Source organism: Theropithecus gelada, chromosome 13 (assembly GCF_003255815.1).
Source record: "Theropithecus gelada isolate Dixy chromosome 13, Tgel_1.0, whole genome shotgun sequence".
In the NCBI taxonomy this organism is placed as follows: domain Eukaryota; kingdom Metazoa; phylum Chordata; class Mammalia; order Primates; family Cercopithecidae; genus Theropithecus; species Theropithecus gelada.
Genome location: NC_037681.1, coordinates 89480275 through 89497658, shown reverse-complemented (window position 1 = coordinate 89497658; position 17384 = coordinate 89480275). Strand labels below are relative to the sequence as shown.

At 40.6% G+C, this 17384-nt stretch overlaps 1 protein-coding gene across 1 annotated transcript; it reads left to right on the top strand.

The window, feature by feature from the left end:
• The first annotated feature begins 4972 nt into the window (after positions 1–4972).
• BMP10 (bone morphogenetic protein 10) lies at positions 4973–15567 on the top strand. Its single transcript, XM_025354678.1, has 2 exons — positions 4973–5465; positions 9918–15567. The coding sequence occupies exons 1-2, from the start codon at positions 5132–5134 to the stop codon at positions 10856–10858; spliced, it is 1275 nt and encodes a 424-aa protein (XP_025210463.1). The 5' UTR covers positions 4973–5131; the 3' UTR covers positions 10859–15567.
• The last annotated feature ends 1817 nt before the right edge of the window (positions 15568–17384 follow it).

Genomic DNA, 17384 nt, shown 5'->3' with positions numbered 1-17384 from the left:
AATCATCTCTTTCCCACTGATACGCAATGTCAGGTATTCTATGTCAATTTTTTGTATTTATGTGAGTCCTTTTCCAGGTTCTTTTTTATTTTATTGATCTATTCCTGCACCAAAGCCATACTATCTTGATCATTACTGATTTTTAATAGATTTTAATATTTGGTAAGAAAATTCTCCTATTTAATTCTTCTCTAAGAGTACCCTTACTTAATTTTAATCCTTTGTTCCTTCTTATAGCTTTTAGAATCATCTTTTCAAGTTCTATAAAAAGTCCTATTAGGATTGTGATTGACATTGTATTGAATTTATATATTGACTAGGGGATTTTTTACATCTTTATTATATTGTCTTCTTATCCATTGAGTTGGAATATTGTTACATTCATGCAAGTCTCCTTTCCTGTCCTTCAATAAATGTTTTTGCTCTTGGACACCGTGCTTTACATGGGCTGAGTCATTTCATATAGTGTGTGGGAGCCAACACAATACTAAAACAGCGTTTCCCAGCCCAAACTATGCCTTTTCTCAAGGTGATAATCTACATGCTCTGTTGCATCTCTCAGGAATGAGTGGCAGAGAACAGCAGAAGAGAGAGCCTCCAAGGCTCAACCACAGTCCCTAGAGTCAACCAGCACAAGCATTCGCAAGGATGTGGAACAACACAAACTCTTGCTGGGAGACACAGGATTGGGAAAACCATTTTTGAAAACAATTTGGCATTATGTAAAATTGTTGCAGTCTTTTTCTGACTACCAACCAGTAATTCTGTTCTGATATTTACTCTTACTAAATAAAGTCTAGACTTGCACTGTCCAATATGGTGGTTACTAGCTACTTGTGGCTATTTAAATATATATATAAATTAATTAAAATTAAAAGAAATTTAAAAATTCAGTTCCTCAGTTGTACTATCCACATTAAAATGCTCAATATCCACATGGAGTTCCAGTGGCTGCTGCATTGGACAACTTAAATAGTGGACATTTCTTTTATAATAGAATGTTCCATTGGATTACGTCTCCTAGAGAATCTCTCTCTCTTTTTTTTTTTTTTTTTGAGATGGAATCTCACTCTGTTGCACAGGCTGGAGTACAGTAGCATGATCTTGGCTCACTGCAACCTCCGTCTCCCGGGTTCAAGTGATTCTCCTGTCTCAGCCTCCTGAGTTGCTGGGATTACAGGCATGCGCCACCACACCTGGCTAATTTTTGTATTTTTGTAGAGACGGGGTTTCACTATGTTGGTCAGGCTGGTCTTGGACTCCTGACTTCATGATCCGTCCACCTCGGTCTCCCAATACAGTGCTGGTATTAGGCGTGACCCACCGTGCCTGGCCGAGAATCTCTTAACTAGAAAATAACAGTAAGATTATTCACTGTAGTACCGTATATAATGAGAAAAAAAGAAACAATGTCTCTATCAACAGTATAATGTACAAATAAATTTTTATGTATTTATAAAGCTGACAACTATTCAGTGAAAATCAATGAACTCCTCTACACGCATCAACACGTGTGCATTGGAAAAATCCTGTGGAGTGCAAAAAAGTAAGTCTTGGAAAAAAACATATAACATGACTCAATTCATATATAAGTTAAATGGGCAAAACCTGTCATATAGCTTGTTAAATTTTTTTTTTTTTATTATCACACCTGATCCTGAGACAGTAGCAGGAGTAATGTAATGCTTCTGAAGTGAGATCCAAGGTAGAGAGGGTTCCAAGAAACTAGAGTCATGTTCAAAGACCTCCTGACTTCATTGGCCTACTTTTCATTCAGGATAATTTTATCGGTTGCATTTATTTAGGGGCTGTGTACTACTCACAGGAAACAGCAGAATTCACCAGGATGCTGTCCAGTGACTCTGACCATGTCTGGATCCCAGATCCCTTTGAGAATCCAATGAAGTTCAATGTTAGATTCTTTACATTTGTACAGTTTTGGAGCTAGTTTTAAAAACTGGCCCAGAACTTTGCAAATCAGAGGTTCTGGAGCATTTTGCAGTGGGGTTGAAAAGCATGATGTGTAGTTAATATTTTGCTTTCCACATGTATGGGTTCTTTTAAAATGTCTAAACACACCTTTTACATCTTTGGTTCACGAAACTGTAATCCCCATCCACTCTGAATGAACCATAACACATTCCAAATGAGAAGGATACAAAATAATGAGATAAGTGCAAAAGAATAGAAGGAATTGCATCCAGAAAGATCATAATAGGGGTAGGAATGTAGAGACATTTGGATCTTTTAGGCTCAGATGAGAGTCATCAGAAAAAGCCTCTAGAGAAAAACATGGGGATAAAGAGACTCTGCAGCTAAGATGTGAGATGTCCCAGGCCTGGAAGTGGGGGGGAGCTTATGTCCTCTTCCTCCAAGCATGAAGCCAGCCTCCTTCCTTGTCCACCCAGCACAGGTATGAGTTTAAGAACCTTCACCAAGCATGCGTCTCAAGACTGTCTGATATCTTGAGATATCTGAGATATGGCTATAGTCATTTTCCTACTGTATCTCTTAATCATCCCTAAATATAAACATGGATCCAAATATTTAACCCTATAGTTTTTCTAACACCAAGTACAGGGAAGCCAGTGAAGTCTCTGTTAATGCTTTTATGCCCAAGAATGTAAAGAACTAGAACTCGGCAACATGGGATGCATGTCTCTCCCCGTGACCTTTGAAACCAGTGTGCTCAGGGGTTACAAGTACCACCACTTACACTGCTGTCCTGTGGCAGTTACACGCACATGCCTGCCATTCAGAGTTTTGGAGTGTGCGTTGACATCTGTGTGTGTGTGAAGATAAATGGGTGCTTGTTTGGATGCAGGACATGATACAGGGCATTGCTGGTATGCTGTCAGAAACCTCATGTTAAAACGAGCCACCCGAAGGACGGCTTCTGACCCTTGGAGTCACTCACTCACTTATGGGACTGCGTCTCCAGTCTACAATTGTCTTTTTACTGTGGGAGCAGAAAGTTTGAATCAAAAGAGAACATTGAATCAAAATCAACAACTATTAAACAAATGGACAATTAACAACTACTAAACAAAATATGGTTCCTTCTATGGTAATTTAAAAAATGACTGTAACATTGTACATTTTAGGAGGAAAAAGGATCAAAAGATGACTAGAAACCTAAGTGAGCCTGGAGAAAAAGCTAAGTGGAGACATTGTAGCTAGTCGATGAGAATGAACATAGGAAAATTTAACTTAGAAACTGAGAAAAGATTCCAGTGAACCAAATATCTCGACACAGCCCTCGGAACACAGCACCAGGACGCGTGAGTAATGGCGTGCACTGAGCAAGTCAGAAAGATGCCAGGACTACCGCCTCAATGGGAAAAAACATCCCCTGGGCTTGTCCACAGGGCCTCTCTGGCTGCACCACGGCTGCTACTGTCACTAGTTAGGGTGGAAAATGTGATGAAACTGATTTGTCTTTCCTAATCCGGACACACACTCGATTCTACCATCTTTATTTTCAGGACCAAGGCATTTGGCGTTTTTTGTGTGCCTGGTAATGTTGTTTGCCAAGTATATTAGTCAGGGTTCTCTAGAGGGACAGAACTAACAGGGGATGAAGATATATATATATATGAGTTTATTAAGTATTAACTCACGCCATCACAAGGCCGTCTGCAAGCTGAGGAGCAAGGAGAGCCAGTCCAAGTCCCCAGACTGAAGAACTTGGAGTCCCATGTTCAAGGGCAGGAAGCATCCAGCATGGGAGAAAGGTATAGGCTGCGACTCTAGGCCAGTCTAGTCTTTTCACGTTTTTCTGCCTGCTTTATATTCTAGCCATGCTGGCGGCTGATTAGATGGTGCCTACCTAGATTAAGGGTGGGTTTGCCTTTCCCAGCCCACTGACTCAAATGTTAATCTCATTTGGCAACACCCTCACAGACACACCCAGGATCAATACTTTGCATCCTGCAATCCAATCAAGTTCACACTCAGTATTAACCATCACACCAAGCTTTTGCTGGAACCTCTTGATGACAATTTTGATCGAGTCAGAAGGATGAATTTGGCAGAGATGCCGGTCATATTAACAATTCATTGCACAGGTGGAGGACCTGAGGTCCATATCCAACTGCAAATTTCTGCCTGCCTCCTGCCTCCAGGATGATCTGGGGATGTGCTGGCCTCTCAGCATTATTGCCCATGCCCTAGTATGGTGGAATTGTGTTTAAAAGTGTGACGGTTTTATTCTTCATAAGAATCAGACTGCCTTGGTTCAAATTGTAACTCCATCACTTTGCAGGTTTGTGGCCTCTGGCAAGCTACATAACTTCACTGACCCATATATGTGATAGAGATAATGATAGGGTTATTACGGGAGCACACCTGATGATAGATGTAAAGCACTCAGTACAATGCCTGTTTGTAGGAAGCATCTAATAAATTTTAGTTGCTGCTATAACTAAGCACTTGCCTCTTTTTCACATGCCATTTTAGCCAGATCAAATAGGTAGGAAAAAAGGCTATCAATCATGAAGTTTATACTTTCCTGTTTCTAAAAAGGTACACTTCTAAAAACTTATATAATCCATTTATAGCTATTAACTTAAACTTGGAAAGTTTGGATATTTGGTCTGTCTTCAGAAGTGTTTATCTGAGGATGTAAGCCCTACCACTCAAATTACTATGTATCACCACTGATGTGCATTATGTTGATTCTTATACCTATTATATGCATGTGTGAAACTAAGCCCCATAAAAACAGAATTGAGGCATTCCTGCTGAAAGGAAGTGAATTGAAGGGAAGAGAAGCAGAGCCTTTGCAAAGAGAAAATTGTCCTATCTCTCGACCAGTGTCAGAATGTGGAAATGTTTACAAAATGCTCATTAAAAGAAATAGGGATTGCAAGATAGAAACAAATTCTGGTGCACAAGTTTACACTAGGGAGATAAGAAAGGCTAGGCCCCTATAGGGGATTTTGTTATCCAATTACTGCAACCTGACTTTTAGGGGGAGAGGAAGAGTGGTAGGGGGAGGGAGAGAGAGAGGAAGAGTTTCCAAACTTGTCTCCAGTGACAGGAGACATTTACGCTCCACAAGATAAAACTGCCACTTAGAGCCCAGGAGAGCTAAACCTTCCTGGCTTGGCCTAGGGGCTCGAGCGGAGTCATGGGCTCTCTGGGCCTGACACTGTGTGCTCTTTTCTGCCTGGCAGCTCACTTGGTTTCTGGGAGCCCCATCATGAGCCTAGAGCAGTCTCCTCTGGAAGAAGATATGCCCCTTTTTGATGATGTTTTCTCAGAGCAAGATGGTGTCGACTTTAACACACTGCTCCAGAGCATGAAGGATGAGTTTCTCAAGACACTAAACCTCTCTGACATCCCCACGCAGGATTCAGCCAAGGTGGACCCACCAGAGTACATGTTGGAACTCTACAACAAATTTGCAACAGATCGGACCTCCATGCCCTCTGCCAACATCATTAGGAGTTTCAAGAATGAAGGTAAGTTTTTGCTGATGAAATTTGGCTTGGATTTTTTTCAAGACACTATAAGTAAATTTACAATGCATGGGAATGATATAGGTAAGGCTAAATACATCTATATAAGGATGTTAAATACATACAGATACACAAAAACAAGGCACATTTTGGTCTATACCATTTATATAGTCATTTCAGAACCTCAATAAATACTTACAAACATCTTTTAATCCAAAGCCACAAAATATCTATCAATTTGACATCATCATTGGGTCCTGTTAAAAAATGTTAATTTGAACACCAAGCAACACAAAGAATTAATGTTGGTCTACTGCCATATCTTTGTCATTTTCCAAATAGGCCTTGATTGCCATTTGAGCTTTTAATTAACTAAAAAATTTCTCAACTTCTACTTAGAATACCAAGGATAAAATCAGTCAAAAAACATCAAGTGGTGATTTGTGTTTTGTTCAAACTTTTGATAAGTTTTTATTTTGTGACCTTATTTAAGAAATATTCAAACAGGATGGAAATATATTTTAAAGATTCTTCCTAAGGCTGTGTTGTTTGATGTGTCATGTACATCCTTAAAGCACTGTTTACAGTTTCCAGGAAGTGTGGATGGCCCATTAATCATCCAGCTCATCATTTCCGTCTTTATAAAGAGCAACGTACAAGCTTTGAATTACTGGTGGGAAAAGTGTGTTTTCTTCTCCTCAGTCTTTAAATTTGGTAACTAAATCTAATGAGCTAGCAAGTTATTTATTTTCTATTTTTTATTTTTTGCTTAATATGGTCCTGGTAGGAAAAAAACTCTGATATCTAAATATCCATGGTAGAAGCTGATAGTCCAAATGAACTAATTTAATATTTGCCAATTATGTTTTTATAGTCACTAAACAGGTATAAAAGAAGCTTCCCATCAATGTTGGCCAGATGTTCTCAAAAGAAGAAAGGTAATAGTGAAGAAATAGCTCAGGGCTTGGAATTTTAAGGGCTGGTTGGCTTAGTGGTTGTAAATAATTAGCTGATGACTCAGAGCCTCAATTTCCTCATCTGTAAAGTGGGGGTAATAATATCTAGTAACATAGTTGAGTGACTCAAAAGAGGTCACAGATAAGAAAGCACTCCATTTACTATGAAGTGCTGATCAAACTTCAGTGATTACTAATGAGTTACTTAATATTCTAGGTGCTGGAATAAATGTTGAGTAGGTATTCCTTAGTCTCTAAGATATTATCTGCCTTTAAAATTGAGTTGGCTGACAAAATTTCTGTTTCATAACATCTTTCTCATGGAAATGGCAAGATGAGATTACAGATTCCTTTTGGAGGGGAGTCTGAATTGAAAATGAACAACCTCCTCCTGTAAGAACCCTCCCTAATACTTCTCAGCACCGAGCCCTAAGTGTGTGGCTCAGGGTGCGGGTGAGAAAATGTTGTTTGCATCCCCCGGAAAAGTAGAAACGTTTTCCGTTCTCACTTCTCTCATGGAGTATCTGGATGATCCAGGTCAGGATGTGGAGTTTACTGTGCTTATTATTACTGGAGATTATTGAGGGCAGGAACACACATCTCTCAGTAAACAACCCAGCCGCCAGCACCTCGGCCCGTCTGCAGGAAATGTGCAGCCTGAGGACAGAAATCGCACAGGGCACACCCTGTTGGCTACTATTGCCTCTCTTCTTACTCTTTGGATCTGCTTAGTGTAGCTCCCTAGGAGACAAAGACCAAAAAAAAAACTCCAAACCTACATCATCTTAGGAAAAAAAGTGCCACCTCCAACGTGAAAAAAGCATGCCCTCAATTCCTAGCACTGCTCCTTTATCACCTTGTCAGGGGAAGTCAGTTCTCTGCATCGAGGCTTGATTTCTTCTGGTGCAAAATGAGCAGAGAATCAATACCTGCATTATGGGGTCATTGTGAGAACCAGAGAAGATCATGGTTGCAAAGCATCTGGCAACAGAAATTTGTCAACAAACATTAGTTCTCTTGCCCTGAAATGTAACTCTTCAGTCTATTGCTTACTGCATTTGCACATGCACAGAACGTCACAGCGAACTTACTTTTTCAAAACAGTCTTCTTGAGGTATATTTGACTTGTAAAAATATTGGTGTATAAAAGTATAATTGCACATATTTAAAGTGTATAATTTGAAAGGTTTTGACATAGGTAACATTTATTGAAACCATCACCACAATGAAGATCATGAATATATCCATTAACACCAAAAGCTTCCTTGTATGCTTTGTAATGCCTTCTTCCCACTACAGTGAGCTCTTATTTTATACTTTTCTCCTGGGTAGAGCAGCCAGCCTACTCCTCCATGTTCCCTGTCCATGGGGAGTCAAATCTCCTCCCTTCTAAGAGTGGGAGAATAATTCCCAAGCCCAACCCAAGAGCTTGATGATGGATTAAGGTCATATGTCACGCCCATAAATCAATTTAGTCTGATGCCTAGAATCATCAACTAATCAATATTTTTAAAGCACTACCTCTGTTTAAGCCATCATAGTAGGACAGAGACATCCAAGGGAGTTTTGAGCCATTCAAACCAGGAGGATGGCAATCTAGTTCGGAAAATTCATTCATAAAAAGATGGCTGAAATATAAGGATGTAAATGACAAAGATCAAAGGAGATGTAAAGTGCTCAGGTGATTTCAGAGGGGAGGGGAGGGAACTTTCAGATAAAGAAGTAAGGGAGCCTTTTACAGGAGATGTCAGAGCTGGATAGGTGGAGGTTGAGGTGAAAGGGCTTTCCAAGGGTCAGAAGAACAGTGAAAACGTGAAAATTACGGGGAAAAAAGAGTGTTTTGACAGGTGGTAAAGATATCAATGTAGTTGAGACAGAAGGGTTTACAAATCCATTCAATTGTTCACAAATATTACTGAGTAATCACAGTGTTCCGTGCACTGTGGAGGATGTAAGGAAGTTATGTCTGATCAGGAGGCTAAGACCCATGTATAGCTGATCTTGAAAACCATTCCAGGGAGTTTAAATTCATTCTGTAGGTCAGCATTTCCCATTGGCAGTGTGTAAGATGATTTTAGGTGGTTCCCATAGAAAGCTATGAATCATGTGAAATAATTGTATATTTTTATTAATATGGATTTTTAGCAAACATACATAAATATCACCTCAAATCTCTCCTTTCATGAATGATGTTGCTTAGGAACATCATTCTAAAGTCTAAAATAGATAATGAGTGTAAAATAATTAGATCAAGTTAAAGAAAAATATTAAAAGATTATAATCTGGAACAGGGACTCACTGAGATCATGAATTAAGTATATACTTGGAGAAATGTTGCCAGTGATGAGGGAGAACCCCCAGTTGGTGGTCCTTAGCATCTTCAGTGCCATGGAGCCCTTTGATAATCTGATGGCAAATGCCTTCAGGGCTTCCTTGTAGACTCATTACCTGAGGCAAGTGTGCAGGAGCTTTGGGCTAACTGTAAAATATTCAGATAGGAAGTCAACATGATAGTATTTGGAGGTGTCCTTTTAAGACTAAAGGACTTTTACAGAGTTGATTTGTAAACATTATTGAGTGAGTTGTATGTGCCATGCTCCATGCTAGGTGCTAGGGGTACAAGACTAAGGCAACCAATCTAGTCCCAGGATTCACTTTCTCCCATTACTCTTTATAGAGGACCATATAACCAAAAGTCAATTGCTGTGACCCTCTTGGTTTATGGCTGTCTTATTGACCTTGTCAGGCTTTGTTGCCTAGAACAGAAGTCAGCAAGTTTCTTCTGTAAAAGTCCAGACAGATAATAACGATTTTAAGCTTTGCAGGCTGTATGTTCTCTGTTGCGTCTATTTAACTCTGCCATTATAGTGCAAAAGCAGCCACAGACAATACAAAAACAGTGGATGAGGCTGTGTTCCAATAAAACTTTGTTTCCTGAAGCAGGTAGCAGGCCCATTTTGGCCCATAGGCTATAATTTACCAACCTCTGATCTAAATGGAGGTCTTTTAGGAAGAACAGTGCCCAGCCAACTGTGTGGGGATCTCCACCCACTACAAACACAAATATTAAAAAACCATGAAGTCCTCATCCCTGAAAAGCTTCAAGAAAAGAACAATCACATGTCCCATGTGATGGTTCTTTGTTGGTCAGGAAATTTGGGGACTTGCCCACACAATCTCCAAGTTCTCTCCCAGTTCTGTAATTCTGTGTCTGATGAGCTATTCAAGCAAGGCTGGCTGAGTTTTACCCCATCCATTAGACCCCCATTTTCCATTTTAGTCTTGGCAACTGAACTCTTTTGGGCATTCTACCACTGACCTTTCGGGATTTCTTGTGTCACACAGAATGCTGACATTGTGTTTGTCCTCATTGATCTTCTCCCTTCATTCTTTCTGCATTAAGCTTTATGCATGGGAAGGCCTTCTTATTACATAAATAAGCATCTGTTTTTCCCTGAGACCCACTGCAAACCTGATTTTTGCAAATTTCTTTTTTCAGATCTGTTTTCCCAGCCAGTCAGTTTTAACGGACTCCGAAAATACCCCCTCCTCTTCAATGTGTCCATTCCTCACCATGAAGAGGTCATCATGGCTGAACTTAGGCTGTACACACTGGTGCAAAGAGATCGTATGATATACGATGGAGTAGACCGGAAAATTACCATTTTTGAAGTGCTGGAGAGCAAAGGGGATAATGAGGGAGAAAGAAACATGCTGGTCTTGGTGTCAGGGGAGATCTATGGAACCAACAGTGAGTGGGAGACTTTTGATGTCACAGATGCCATCAGACATTGGCAAAAGTCAGGCTCATCCACCCACCAGCTGGAGGTTCACATTGAGAGCAAACACGATGAAGCTGAGGATGCCAGCAGTGGACGACTGGAAATAGACACCAGTGCCCAGAATAAGCATAACCCTTTGCTCATAGTGTTTTCTGATGACCAAAGCAGTGACAAGGAGAGGAAGGAGGAACTAAATGAAATGATTTCCCATGAGCAACTTCCAGAGCTAGACAACTTGGGCCTGGATGGCTTTTCCAGTGGACCTGGGGAAGAGGCTTTGTTGCAGATGAGATCAAACATCATCTACGACTCCACTGCCCGAATCAGAAGGAACGCCAAAGGAAACTACTGTAAGAGGACCCCGCTCTACATCGACTTCAAGGAGATTGGGTGGGACTCCTGGATCATTGCTCCGCCTGGATACGAAGCCTATGAATGTCGTGGTGTTTGTAACTATCCCCTGGCAGAACATCTCACACCCACAAAGCATGCAATTATCCAGGCCTTGGTCCACCTCAAGAATTCCCAGAAAGCTTCCAAAGCCTGCTGTGTGCCCACAAAGCTAGAGCCCATCTCCATCCTCTATTTAGACAAAGGCGTCGTCACCTACAAGTTTAAATACGAAGGCATGGCCGTCTCCGAATGTGGCTGTAGATAGAAGAAGAGTCCTGTGGCTTATTTAATAACTGTAAATGTGTATATTTGGTGTTCCTATTTAATGAGATTATTTAATAAGGGTGTACAGTAATAGAGGCTTGCTGCCTTCAGGAAATGGACAGGTCGGTTTGTTGTAGGAAATGCATATTTTCCTCTCCAGTTAAGTCCCTTTCAATCTGTTTTCTCTTTGGACTTGCCATTTGCTGGCAATGCCACCTCCACGTTGATTTGAAAACAACTCCTAGGCAAAATACAGTGTCAAAAGACACATACTTGTGTATGTATATTTGTACATACATGAACTTACAGAAATCTTTTGGTTCTATGCAGGCAGATTATACTCATCTACATGCATGATTCACTCAAAAGTGTGCATATTAAAGGCCAATGGTATGTTCTCTGTTACCTCTTCTCTGAGTAAGATTTAAGTCAAGATAATTTGCATCAGGGTTTTAATCATCCTAAGAAGTATTACAATTCCTGAATACTCTGGAAATGTAAGTGTAACGTTTGTCAGTTGAGTTTCTGTGGTTGCTCAGAGAGGCGGGGCCTGGCAAAGGATGCTTGAAAGGAAGGGTTAATTGATACAGAAACCAAATGGACTCAAGAGGTCTTATAGGTACAACAGGAAAAACTGAACCCGTGGGGGACCAGTGTGCTCCAGAGGGCAGCTCCTGGTCAAGGCAGGAAAACAGAAGAAACCAGCATGAATCTGTTCCTGAGACAATAGGAAAGCAAGGCCATGAGTACTGGCTGTTGCTGCTGCTGCGGAGAGTAGAGGGGTCGGGAGGGCACTTGAAGGGGAGAAAGGGAGAAAGGAAAAGGATATTCATGCTATCCTCAGAGGCTATCCTCAGATGTGTCTGTAAAATCATGAGCGATTCTATTTAAAGAATTAAATCTTTTGGACAAAATAGAAGTATCAAAGACTAACAGGAGGAAAATCAGAAGGGATCTGTCTGTTAGAAGAAAGGATGTTAATATCTTTCTTCACCTGTTAATGCTGTTCCCTTGTCTCCACAACCCTGCTTTCCTCTGCTCCATCTTCTTTCTTCCCTCTTTCTTCTTTGCTCTAGTGCCTCACACCTTCCTCCCATCCCTGTGTTCCTGCTCTTCCCTGGCCTTCATGACGCATGCTGTGAACTGGAAAGGGACACCTAAGTACCTTTGTTCTCAGGGTGAAAGGAGTTAGTGTTCTAATTTCTAAATCTTGCCCTGATATTTAATTTGATTTTATTTTAATACTATCCTTTATCAAATGTTGAATACTTAGGTATAAGAAAAAAGAAAACCAGAATAAGTAAGTATAAGAAAAAGAAAACCAGAGTCCAAATGAATGAATTTCAATAAACAAATTTATGGATAGACACACAACCAAATGACTCAAAAGCCAAGACTGAATTTGGAAATCATGTTGGCTTCATGGTAGAAACTCAGTAACTTTCTCATCTTCTCATCTTACCATCTTCCCATTTTGTAACTGGCCAGGACTGAAAGTGGTGGGGAAGTGATCTGCACAGCAAGGGTCCCGTGGGTTTTCCTGGCAGGTGGCAGGCTCCAGTCTTAACCCCTACCATTTCCCTCTACCTGGCAAGCATATCCTGGGTTTTGTGCAGGAGGAACCAGAGCAGAGCAGTTTCCAAACTGTTCCAGCATCTCCAGGCAGGGAACATGGACGGTTCCTGTTAGAACCAGGAATGTGGTTTCCAGTACATCGTCCCCCATTCACCGCTACTTATCTTAAGGAACGCTTTTTAAGAAGTCTGACACTTTTTTCTTTTTTTTACCCTGGAAAACCATCAGCCGCCTTTTACAAATCTCTTAAGATTATAAACTCAAACTGCGCTAGACAATAGAGGCAAGGAAAACCATTTTGAAGAACTTTTGCCCAATTTGAACCTCAGCTCGCTAGATCTATAGTCTGCTGGGTGAATCCTGGGGAATTCATTGCTCCTGGAAGAGCGGTATTTTGACCATCAGCGAGTATACAGTGATTGATATTTTGAGAAAGCCACGCAACTCAGAATCACTATTTGTGGAACAGCCTCCATATAACATGATGTGTGTATGTGTGTGTGATGCATAGCTGGCTTTGAACAACCACACTTAACACCCTCAGTGGAACGTGGTGCATCCTTCATACTCCATGGTACACAATATATACTCACATACTCCAAGGTACTTCTTATCCTTTCTAAAGGACACTGTAATAGATACACAGTAAAACCTCAGCTGACCAGGATAGTCCTGGTTAGATAAAAATTAAGCAAAATTTTCTTTATGTCTAATACATATGACAGTGGTGTGCTGGTAAATCCCTTACAACCAGCAATCCAGGGGGGTAAAAAGCCCTGATTTGTGGATTTCAATGCTGTAAATGCTCCTACATGGTCTATCTTGAGCTACCAAGGTGATGTCAACTGGCTTACAAAACGTCTAAAACCTAAGTCAGCTCTTGGGAGCTGTGCACTGGCACTGGCACACCGCTGACATTTAGTATCCCACTGACATTAGCACACTGCTGACATTAGCACCCTGATACTAGAATGTTAAGGATGTGCCAGCCCTGCTTTCCACTGTGTGCACTGCTGGCTCTGGGCTTGTGGAGAAATCTTGTCTCGAGCACTTATAGTCACTCTTCTGTTAAAGAGATATGAAAATATAGGCTGTTGGCAATTAGGCTGCATAGCCCAGTTTCTCTTTTTGCCCGTTCGGATGTAAACCTGCATTTCTACGATTTTTCTGCTTCGCTGTGGAGAGGGAGTGCAGAGAGCAACATATTGGCTTTTCAAATGTTGCTAGTTGTATTTTTTTGGCTTTCTGTTTATGAGAAAGTGAAAAGACACAGCCCGTAGAGTTCTCCCAACTCTTACCGGATGCCTGGCAGCACACCGGCGTCATCTCCAACTCCTGCATTGACAGGAAGTCAGAACATTGTCAGATCCTTCAAAAGGTAGAATCTCGGTAATGTTTCTCTGGTCATAGACCTTCTGCTAGGTCCCATGCTAGTTTTTTTTTTTTTCCCTTTTATGGCAGAATTATCATCACCGAAGTTGATATAGCTAAACAACTCTTGAGGAGAATTACAGCAGAGGGACTTGGGCAGCCCCCAGCCAAAATATTCATGTAAGAGTTTCTAGGCTTCCCACTATTTATTGATTGATATATTTATTTTTGTAAAATATTGTAGAATACCAAATATTTTATTTTTATGTCTGTGATTCCCTTTTGGATAGAGAGTCTTCTGGGCTTCAGAATATGGCTCACATATAATATATGGCCTGTATTTCCATCTCTCTCTTTTTGCATCAGAATGTTCTATTGGTTTCAGGAATCTTCCACAGCTTGCCATAATTTTGTACTTTTGTGTCTTGTAGGCGTGCTGTGCCTCCAAACATGCTTTGTAGTATATTTTCTGATTTGTAAATAGTACAGTTTTAACTGAAGTGTAGATGTTCCAGGAAATATTTAACCAATACATTGTCATGCAGTTTCATAAAGTGATGTTGTCAGTTTATCATGGAAGGCAAATATTGTCAGGCTGTGAGAGAATGTGATTGCTACTCAGTAAATGGAGACGCTATTTAAATGAATCTTTTCATCCCCCAAAGCTGGTACTTCTCCTCTGGAATTTACCTATTGCCTTCACTGACCCAGAAATTCAGAGATGTGATTGGTCAAATTCATTTGTAATTGGACCAATTACTTTGTAAATGTTAAAGATGTTAGCTTAGTGGTTTCCAAAAGAGTCAGCCCCAAAGTGCCCAATTCTTTCCCGATGTGTAAATTTTGGTCTGGGGAATTAATGACAAAAACTTTTTTTTTTCAGAACTGTTACTGAATGTTTCAGTATTTGTTATGATTTACAGTCTTCAAGTAAAAGATATTTTCATGTAAGAGAATTTTATGTATTCTTCTTACTTGATTCATCAACAGATTATGAAGCCCAGCAGTGTTCCGGCAAAACCTTTTTAACTTGTCTAGAACACAGAAGGGGTGTTGTCCTTTTTAAGGACTGTAGATCTTTTCAGAGTCACTGTGGGTCATTCTTAACCCTCTGCAGTTCTGCAAGCTCACATGTGGTGCAAGAGGAAAGGCTGGTATGACTCTGTGCATTTTCTTGCCCCTAAACAAGAATAGTTGATTTCATATGTTAAATGGAAGGTAGATGTGACTATGCAAGAGAAGTCTGCAGGGGTGTTTCTGCATGTGGAACATTTTTGATAAGTTAAAAACCCATCATGGAATAACTGTTTGTTGTGATCAGCATGTTTTTATCACACACGAGCACTGGTTTTGTGAGCACCTGGCTTGGTAGTGATAGGGCGGCCAATGTGCCAGCGCCTGTCTACTGAGCATTCGTGGACATTGGAAATCAGTGAACGCCACAGACACACCGAATCAGCTGGTGCACGGTCATGTTCTCAGGTAAAACCTGTTCATTATCCATGTCCAGATTTGTATAGTTATCACTAGACTAAAATGAAGATGGAAATAAATATTTTACCCTGTGTTCATGAACCAAATGTGTACATTCAGAGTCTTTTTAAGTAAAATAAAAAAATTATTTTGGTGATAATTATTTGCAGCTTATTTTTCCTTGAGGTGAGATATTTAGTTTTGCACACACCCCACTTTTTCATGTTTCCATTTGATAACATGTCCAGAGGGAACGAAACTAATTGCTATATTAATAGAGAATGGTCTGAAGAAAGCATAAGTTGTTTTGGGCTTGCAACTGACCTTAGTAGAGACTGGGATTTTGTGGCTCCATGGTTCTCCCACTTTATATGACTTTGTGTAATTCCCATTAATGCACAGGCATTCATAGAAAATACAATTGGCTCCCTTTTGTCAGTAGCTGGGAAATATTTCTTCTTCGAATACCAAAGGAGGCAGATTAGAGGTAACAGTCCTGGCCAACAGAGAAACCTAACTGCTTGTTCAAGAAGGAAATTCATTCTTATGGCAGAATGTGGAATTTGAAGGGCATAGGGACAGACTCAGGTAGAATAAAATCTCTTCCATCAGAAAATCATCCTGCATCTCATTTTTGAGGGGAAGCCTCCAGTGTCTCAGCTGGCAGTCTGAATCTGGCAAGTGTGTCGGAGGGAAGCAAGCCCTCAGCCCTGGATGAGCACTGATAAGGTGAGACAGGGCTCTCCCGTGGAGGAAAGGGACCTGACCGCCCAAGATGGGGCTGAGCCCAGGACTGGACTAAACAGGCCTGAAAAGCCACTCCTGTAACTTGATTTTGAATTCTTTAGCAACCTATTCATTCTTTTCTTTAAATAAGCCCATTTAGGAAAGTCTGTCACAACGTGGGGTCTGGAACCCATCTCTGCAATTGGTTTGACCTGAGCACAGCTATGCTGGACCAGCCGCCTTGTTCTGGGATTTCTTTCCTGCTGATACAGCCTGGAATTGCACTGGGCAGACACACAGCCTCAAGTGATTTGGGGGGTAGTTTGTTTACAAAGTAAGACAAAAAATTATTTTCAAAGCTCGCATTATACATTTGCAGTATGTTACAGGTTCTAATAGTACTCCTGATGTGAACTGAGCTTTGTGGTGTGGGGAAATCATGCCATGAGATCACTGTGTGTGACTCTAGTCACATGAATGAGAACCCACTTTCATATAGAAGTGACTATTTGTAAATAAGGGGCCTATGTGGAGAAGGTGAGAGCTTGTTAACTTGGGTGGTTATAAATGGATTATGTGATTATCTCCGACTCACTCTCCTGAACTGTCAGTTTGCAAGAAACAGTTCCTGCCCTCTCTTAACCTTCCTCAGACCATTCACACAGATCTAAAGTAGCTCATCTCGTTCCAAGAAAGAAAGCCCAGAAATACATGGACACCGCAACACATTTTTACCCTTCAATGTGATTCTGAGAATCTTATTAAAAATTTAGGCCACTCCGTTCAAATTAAGATTGATGGGAGGTGTGAATTACATTGTCAACTCAAGATTTGCTAGAAAGTTTTCACACACAAATCACTGAGCCCACTTCCTTGCACAGCATGGGAATGGTTTTAGAAAATTTAGTTCCAACTCTTTATTAGTATCTCTGCCTAAAATGCATACCATAACCTTACTAATTATGAGGAAACATCAGGTGAACCTATTTTAAGAAGATTCTGCACTCTTAAAAAGTCAATGAAAGGCAAAGACAGTTTGAGAAACTGTTATAGATTAAAACAGACTACAGAAGCATGACAACTAAGTGCAGTATGTGGTCCTGAATTGTGTCCTAGAAAACTCAAAAACTGGCCAAAAGCACATTATCTTTTTGTTAAGTTCACTGCTGCCACAGCTGGTAGAGTCCAACTTCATCCATTGTATACTCTCAAATGGTATTCATTTGTAAAAATCTTCTGCATGGTTATTGCTCTTTTTCTGAAGCTGTGAGAAGCTGTACAGGAGTAACTAGGCTGTTGCTCAATGCCATGTCCAAGAAGCAGGCAGACAACATTAGAAATGAAAACTTTCTCTGCGCAGTAGCCAAACTCAATGCAAGGAA